Source organism: Engraulis encrasicolus, chromosome 8 (assembly GCF_034702125.1).
Source record: "Engraulis encrasicolus isolate BLACKSEA-1 chromosome 8, IST_EnEncr_1.0, whole genome shotgun sequence".
Lineage (NCBI taxonomy): Eukaryota > Metazoa > Chordata > Actinopteri > Clupeiformes > Engraulidae > Engraulis > Engraulis encrasicolus.
Window position 1 is genome coordinate 165953 of NC_085864.1, and position 9048 is coordinate 175000.

The window sequence follows — 9048 nt, forward strand, 5'->3', positions numbered from 1 at the left end:
AGAAATGTATATGCAAAACAAATCTACACTGTATTTCTCCTCGCAAAGTCAATAGGTCTATCATTTGTTAGCATTTGCGCTAAGCGGGATTTAGCAAATGCATAGCATTGCATATAGCACTGCGTAGAAAGTTGTTTCTCCCTCCCCCGTCATGGCACCGGATGCATCTCATATGATTGCGGGCTACTGCGCATTTCCTTAGCTTTGGTCACTGACGGTCATGGAAAACAATGTTACTAAGGCACTGTTGTGGTTGACGTCACATTTGAAATTGACACGGGGGCAGGCTTGACGATAGTGAATGAGAGAACATACAGGCAGATAGGGTGTGGAAGACTTCATCCTGCAAAAATAAAACTGTACACCTACACGAAAGATAGGGTGGATGTGCTAGGAAAGATGCATGCAAATGTCATTTACAAAGGACAGACGAAGCAGCTACCTTTATTGGTGGTTAGAGTGGAGGGCCCAAACCTATTGAGTAGAGATTGGCTCAAGGCAGTGAGACTAGACTGGACAGCCATATTCAAACTCCAAGAAGGACAGCAGCAAGAGTTAGAGACTCTGCTGTCACAACACCAGGATGTGTTTAAAGGTGAATTAGGCACACTAGTGGGGGCTACCGCTAAAATCTATGTAGACCCAGAGGCCAAGCCTCGCTACTTTAAGGCTAGGCCCTTGGCATATGCGCTCAAAGAAAAAGTTGAAACTGAGTTGACCAGGCTGCAGAAGGAAGGGATCTTAGAGCCTGTTAGTTTTGCTGAGTGGGCAGCCCCAATAGTCCCCATAGTCAAACCAGACAAGAGCATAAGGATATGTGGTGACTACAAAGTTACAGTGAATCCAGTGTCAAAGCTTCCAAAGACGGAAGACTTGCTGGCAGTGCTGGGAGGAGGGCACAAGTTCACTAAACTGGACATGTCTCAGGCTTACCAGCAGCTGCCACTGGAGGAAAATTCCAAGACATTCACAACAATAAACACACATCGTGGACTGTATCAGTACACCAGACTGCCCTATGGGGTGTCCTCAGCCCCAGGCATTTTTCAGCGCACCATGGACAATTTACTACAGGGGCTTCCTCAGGTGGTGGTGCGAGTAGACGACATGCTTGTGACGGGGAAGGACGATGCCAGCCATCTACAGAATTTAGGGACGGTACTGTCCAGACTGAATGCAGCAGGACTCCGCCTTAAGCGAGAGAAATGCATTTTCATGGCGCCAGAGGTGGTGTATCTGGGCTACCGAATAAATCATGCAGGGATTCAACCAGTGGCAGACAAAGTTGAGGCCATTGCAAATGCAACTGCACCAACAAACCAGACTCAGCTTAAGTCATTCCTGGGGATGCTGAACTATTATCATCGCTTCTTGCCGAATGTAGCCACTGTGCTGGAGCCCCTGCATGAACTCTTCAGAAAAGGAGTGCCATGGAAATGGGAGAAATGTCATGAGAGTGCCTTTGACGCAGCGAAAAAGTGCCTCCAGTCTGAACAACTGTTAATGCATTTTGATGACACAAAACCCCTCTACCTGGCCTGTGATGCATCCCCATATGGCGTGGGAGCAGTGTTATCCCACCGGCTCCAAGACGGCGCAGATAGACCCATAGGATACATGTCACGGTCCTTGTCATCGGCAGAACGTGGTTACTCTCAGCTGGAAAAGGAGGCTCTGGCTATAATATTTGGCCTAAAAAAATTCCACCAGTACCTGTATGGAAAACATTGTACCATAGTCACAGACCACAAACCACTCCTGGGTCTCTTTGGAGAGCTTAAGGGCATCCCACAGCAGGCGGCTGCCAGAATGCAAAGGTGGGCATTGATGCTCGCGGCCTATGAATACACCTTGGAGTATAAGGAGGGCTCCAGACATGGGAATGCCGATGCCTTGAGCAGACTTCCTCTGCCGAGCCGTCCCAAGGCCACACCCCAGGAGGAGGAGGTGGTGATGCTTATGGAACACATGAATGGCACACCAGTGCAAGTCAAGCAGATCCGCGACTGGACACGGAGAGACCGCGTACTGTCAAGAATACAGCAGTGGCTGAGACAAGGCTCTTGGCCCGTCACCTGCACAGATCCCGAGCTCCAGCCCTACGTAAGACGGCAGCATGAACTGAGCATGGAGGATGGGTGTATACTGTGGGGTAGCAGGGTGATAATACCCCCTCAAGGAAGAGAGACCATGATAGAAGAACTACATGAGGCCCATCCAGGAGCCTCAAAGATCAAAATGCTAGCTCGAAGCTATGTGTGGTGGCCGAACATGGATGCTGAGCTGGAAGCAGCAGTGCGTAAATGTCACGTTTGTCAAATCAACCAAGCCTCTCCAGCTGCAGCGCCCTTACATCCGTGGGAGTGGCCCGCACAACCATGGATGAGACTGCATGTGGATTTTTGCGGGCCAGTTTCAGGAAAAATGTTCCTGATTGTCATTGATGCTTACTCGAAGTGGATTGAAGCTCATCCAATGCAGGCTGTAACATCCACCGCTACCATAGAAAAGTTGCGAAGCATATTCGCCACTCATGGAATACCAGCTGTCCTGGTCAGCGACAATGGGCCTAGTCTAGTCAGTGCCGAATTCAAACAATTCCTTACCAAGAATGGCATAAAGCATGTCACCACAGCACCTTATCATCCATCTTCAAATGGCTGCGCAGAGCGTGCAGTGCGGGTGTTCAAGGAAGGCATCAGGAAGATGGGGGAGGGGAGTCTGGAGACAAAAGTCTCAAGGTTCCTGTTTAAGTATCGATCAACCCCTCAGACCACAACTGGGTCCACACCAGCTGAGCTCCTCATGAATAGGAGACTCAGGAGTGTTCTTGATTTAGTTTGCCCTGCACTTGGAGACAAAGTGGGACAGAAACAGGCCATGCAGAAAGAATATCATGACAAGCATGCCAGAGACAGAGCATTCACAGAATCAGACCAAGTCTATGTGAGAGGATATTCGGGTCAGAAGTGGATCCCTGCAACGCTCATCGAGAGGACAGGGCCAGTTTCATGGAGGGTGAAAACACAAGATGGAAAAGTGGCCAGGCGACATCAGGACCAGATCCGTCCTCGTTACGATCAGGACAGAGTGGAAGCCACCTTTCAAGAGGAAAGCGTACCAGAAAACCTGGCTCCTCCCGAACTGTCAGATCCAGAGCCAGAGCCAGAGCCGCCGGCACAGGAGACAGGTGGCCCAGGGCCGCCTGAACCTTCTCTTGAGGAGGAACCACGTTTCCCAGTCAGACTTAGGCAGGCACCCACTTATCTCAAGAACTACGTCCTTCCAGGGGCACAATAATCCCCGTGGGTGCCTCGAGGAGGGCAGTCTACCCCTACCTCGTAGTTCAGTCTTTGTTCATAAAAAAAAGAAAAAAAAATTCAACAAACATTTTTGGGACTTTGGACTTTGGGGGGAGGGAATGTAGTAATGTGATGTTGCACTGTTTTAATTCAGGCATTTAGATAGGCCCACCAGGGGTCCTTGGGGTCAAGTATAAATAGATAGCAGGTATGCTGCCAGGGTACATGAGTGATGCAGCTAGTGTTCAATAAAGTCGAACCTGCGAAGTTGACTACGAGTCACTTTATTACAGTTATGACATGATTAAATGCAATGCCTATTTTCTGTGTTCATTAGTGTGACTGATCTGAGTGATCTCCTTTTTTATCATGAATGATGCAGTGCAGTGGGTGTCTGCTTATGCTGATGGAAAACTTTTGATTTGTTAGTCCCCCTTGCCTTTGCTAGTACATGATCATCTGAAGAATATTTTACGGAGTTCCTGAGGCTCCTGGTTTCTTCTTGTAGTTTTTGCTTTTCCTTCATTTTCTGCCGTTTTTATCTGCCTCGTTATGACGGACCAAACCATTTGTGCACTAGGGGTGGGCGAGGTGGGGGATTCTTAAGGCAAAAGATGTGGATATCATTTATTTAATGCAAATAGAGTGCATTATCCCTCACTCAAATCAACTTATTTTGAAATAAAATACAACCATTAATCACAAACTTCATGAGGGCCCAGTTCTGGGACAAAATACCCGTTTCCGGGACAGGGAGAGTTTAGAAAATATTGATGTATAAGTCCCCCAAAGTGATACGGGTTAAAACACCTCCTGTGTAATAGACATGTGCAGGGGGGGGTTAGCAAGGAGGGGGTCACGTTTTTTGTTTTCAGATTCATGTTTCTCACTGAAAATGAGCCAAAGCCATTGAATCTCAGTGTGAAGGAATAATAATAACGAATACTATTTCAAAATGACCCGAACACCTTATAAGGGATAATATCATTCCATAACTTGAAAATATTAAATTGAGATTATTTCAGAGCTGAATTGTATGTGATATTGCTGTATAGAAACAGACAAATGCTTAACCCTAAAAAGATCTATTTCTGGAAATTCAAAATTGCGGACAATGGAGAAGATCCCCTTTTTCATGTTTGAAAACTGCAATTTTCCCAGTCATAATGAATACCTAGAATTTGATGGTGACGCAAAGTATTTATGAAAAAGGTAACATTGTGAATGGGCAACATTAATTCTGGAAATAAACTACTAAAATTATTACACAGTGCACCTTTAAAGGGATATGCCATTTTTGCAATCGATTGTCTACTGATGACCAGTTCATTTTGCAACTACTGTTTGAAGATGTTAATTACTGTGTCAGGGACACACATTTCCCATTCACATACTGTTGGAAAGGGCAGAATGAGACCCTTCTAGTGGAACCACACACTAACCCATTCACAAAAGCTATGTCTACAATTCTATGACCTGTCACATGCAGAAATTGTCAGATGACACTGCCATTGTTGGATGTATTCAAGATGTGCAGGAGGGGGAGTACAGGGGACTGGTGGAGAACTTTGTTAGATGGTGTAGGACCAATCAGTTGCAGATGAACACCACCAAAACAAAGGAAATGGTGGTTGATTTTCGGCGAACAACCCCACCCCTTGTGCCTGTCTCTATTGAGGGGGAGACAGTGGAGAGTGGAGTGGAGTGGAGTCTGCACCTACAACTACCTGGGGGTACTTCTGGATAGTAAACTGGACTGGTCAGTTAATTCACATGCAGTCTACAAGAAAGGACAGAGCAGGCTTTACTCTCTGAGGAAGCTAAGATAATTTAATGTCTGCAACAGACTTCTCCGGATGTTTTACCAGTCTGTCATGGCTAGTGTGCTTTCATATGCTGTGGCATGATGGGGTTGGAGATGATGGACGCCCTGACCCCCTTCCATCCCCCATCCATCCCTCCTCCAACAATCATAACAACTATTGCAATGAGAGACTTTTTATATCTGAATGTTTAGTGTGAAATAATCTATTTTGTTTGTATGTATGCTACTAGACACCTAAATTTCCTTCGGGATTAATAAATGTTACTCTACTCTACATAGTCACTATTACATTTTGGGTAACAATGAATGTGTTTGTGCTTACTGTATAGATGTTACGCTGAAATAAAATCTTAATGCCTGTTAATGCTTTTTAAGGCATGTACTAAGCAAGATGCTTGCATCCTCTTTGTGGACTACAGTTCAGCATTCAACACCCTTTGGCCCTACAAACGCCACCATAAACTCAACCAAATGGACTATGGACTTCCTCACCAATCGTACACAGAGGGTCAGAGTGGGCAACAACATCTCCTCCACTCTTTCCATAAACACCGGTGCGCCCGAGGGGTGTGTGTTGAGCCCTCTGCTCTAAACACTGTTCACACATGACTGCTCTGCCTCTTCTCCCTCCAACCTGATTGTCAAATACGCAGAGGACACCACCGTCCTGGGCCTCACCAACAACGACGAGAGGGACTACAGGGCAGAGGTGCAAGATCTGACCTCATTGGTGTGACAGCAATAACCTTGCTCTTAACACCAAAAAGATCAAGGAAATGATTGTGAACTTTAGGAAAAAAAATAGCCTTAAAATCACAAACCCCTCTCCATCAGTTCAGAGGTGGTGGAGAGGGTCAGTACTTTTTCATTTCTGGGAGCGACCATGGCAGAGGACCTGTCCTGGGGCGCTTACATCGCCTCTGCAATTGGGAAGGCCCAGCAGCGGCTTTTGTACCTGAGGAAGCTGAGGAAATGCCACATCCCCAGGTCACTACTGGTGAACTTTTACAACTGTGCTATCAGCAGTGTTCTAACCCATGGGTTCCTAGAGTGGTTCTCCAAAGCAGACCAGCAGGCACTCCACCGTGTGGTGAAAACAGAAGGGAAAATCACTGGAATGCCTCTCCCACCATGTGCTGTCTATGGAGACTGCAGAACATCCTTATTTATCAGGGCCACTTTCTTCTTATAATTTGGTTGGGGAGCTGTTTATTTATCTACAGCAGCCATTCTCAAACTTCAGAAGACCAAGGCCCACTTTGAAATGTGAAAAAATTCTGGGGCCCACCAAACCATATTACCCATATAATATAATGTTAAATCAATAATTACAAATAAATTATATGTCTGTGTGTGTGTGTGGTTTTCTGAAAGGGAAATAAATTATAAAGAATACAATTACTCCTAAATACTGAATATGAAATTACAGTTTTTCTCGATTGCCTCCACACAAGTTCTGGTACTTCACACACAATTCTCGGAACATCTCACCCATTTCCCAACTCCCCTAACCAATGTCACTGAACACTAAACACAATTCCTACTTAACACTCAAATTCCAGATTTAAAACACACTCTTTTCACACCATTACACACAATTCACTGGATTACACTCAATTTTCATAAAGAAAAACACCGGGTTTCTTATGGAACACACTGTCATTCACAACACTACAATCAACTGCCATACTATGTTCACTTCCTCATCACATGGGCAAACTCTCTTCATACCGGTTTACAATCTGAAATCATCACCTCATAAGGACACACATTGCATGTCATATTGATGAAAAATGAGTGGATGCAAGGAGAAAACACATTTGTTTAGTTTTTGAACTCAAAAATATTTTATACAAGACATAACTTTCATGTGGTTACCCAATATTTTACAATACATTACTGCAATTTTTAAATATTTTTAAAAATATGTAAAATATATACACGTCTGTGTACTCCGAGTCAAAAACCAATATTTCAGTATTTTACTACAGAAAAATACCCTCTTTAGTAAGTAGAACACTGAAGAAAATAAGTTTCTACTGTGTTTCAAGTTGAGTATAGTTTTTTTTCATAGCAATAGGCTATACAGTAATGTAATGGTTTTTTTGTACTGCCAAATAGGCAGTGGCGTTTATCTTTGTGTTGTTTTTGTGAAAAAGACATACAAATCTTTCTGTTTCTGTTTGTGTGTTGTGGGAATGAAGTTTTTCCAACTTATGTCACAGTATCCATGCAAGCCAGAAAAAAAAAAAAAACAAGTTACTGGGAGAAATTAGTTTTACCCTGTGCCCAACAGTGTTTTAATGGGTCTGCAAATGTGTATTGTAGTGACTGTCTGTGTGTGTCATTTGACGACAAAATGAGGTTTTTAGAAGAGAGTACATTGTTTTGAGACAAGACGTGCATTTTTCAGAGGTAGTGAAGAGTTTGGCCCGTTGTGTGTGAGGTTTGGAGATTTGTGTGTAGAGTTTTGAGAATCCGAAGACCGATTCCGAAAATTGTGTGTAGGCAATCGAGAAAAACTGTAACAAGAAACAAGCCAGCATTCACGGCTTGATTAGCCTGACATATATGAACTAAATACTAAATGCTGCATTAAGTTAGAAAAAACTTAAGGCCTAGCAAGAAAAAATGGCATTTTTTCCCCTCACAATCGACTAAAAAAGGTATTACAATATCATGGTTCTGTTACTCTGCCTCATCTTTCCACTCATCTGTCATTCCCACTCTATCAGGCTCACCTGCTGCCTCTTAACGAGCAGTGACTCTGCTGCCTATGGGGCACCTAAGTCACGCCCTCTACTTCCTGGTTCATGGGGCAGAGGGAGTCAAAAAATGATTACTGGGCTTGAAAATGAGTGATTTTTGGATTTGTGGTGCATAGGTGGAGGTCCAAGGTTTGGATTGGTGCCAAAAAAACACTCATTTTCAAGCCCAGTAATTATTTTTAGACTCCCCCTGCCCCATGAACCAGGAAGTAGAGGGCGTGACTTTTGGCGGGAACTCAGCTGAGAATTTTGGTGCGCAACAGGTTGACAGGTTGATTGAAATAATAAACATGATTGAACGTTTTGTTAAAAATGGAGTTTGGCATATTGCCTGGACAATTCTGGAAATCAAAAAATGATTTAAAATGCTGATCATTCCCACAGTTAAACAAACACATAGTAGGCCTATTTGCTGACTTTTAAAAGTGTTTCTCCGCTTCTCTGTACAGCAACGTGACATTACAATTATTGGAAATATGTGGATCTCAGCTGTCCGTCAGCATATTACACTTAGGCTACATGCATGCTGAAGAATGAACAAGGAAATCGATCGTCATGAAAAAATGGAGACTTTATATTCTGTCGCAGACATGGGAATTAATTGGACATGGGCATGCAATGCCAAGCCAGGACTTAAACGCGCAGCTGATGGGGTGTAATAGAGACCAGAAGCGAAATGCCAAAGACATGCTCTGATATGTAGGCCTACCTTTTTACGTTTAGCTGTAATGACATTCAGGAAATATTTTCTGCCTTACAAAAACAGATAGGACAACCTGTAGCCTACCTCAGTATGTGGTGGTTTTGTATGTCGGGCATCAGTTCAGAAAGTTTAATAGGTTACATGCACATATGCACGAGTTCCAATAAATCACAAAAGTGGAGGAGTTGAAATAAAAACCCTTTACTTAACGTCGTGGCTACAACATTGTAAAAATGGTGAAGGTTGTTTTTGAATAGGCATACTTTGGGTGGCTGTGAGGACGACTGGAACAGCGGTCTTTAGTCTGACGTGCCTTGTCAATTTAGCCTACTTGTGCATGGTGCAACCTGCAACGAGGTGTTTTTGGTTTTGGTTACCGTCCGTGGAGACAACATGATGATCCTCATACTGATTCATTAATTACCTGCTTTTGTTTGTAAGTTCACCGAT

At 43.9% G+C, this 9048-nt stretch overlaps 1 protein-coding gene across 1 annotated transcript; it reads left to right on the plus strand.

Annotated features, from left to right (window-relative positions):
* The first annotated feature begins 399 nt into the window (after positions 1-399).
* Positions 400-3300, plus strand: LOC134454753 (uncharacterized protein K02A2.6-like). The gene has a single exon (XM_063205911.1). It carries the CDS (start codon positions 400-402, stop codon positions 3298-3300), a length of 2901 nt encoding a protein of 966 aa, XP_063061981.1.
* Positions 3301-9048: the final 5748 nt, after the last annotated feature.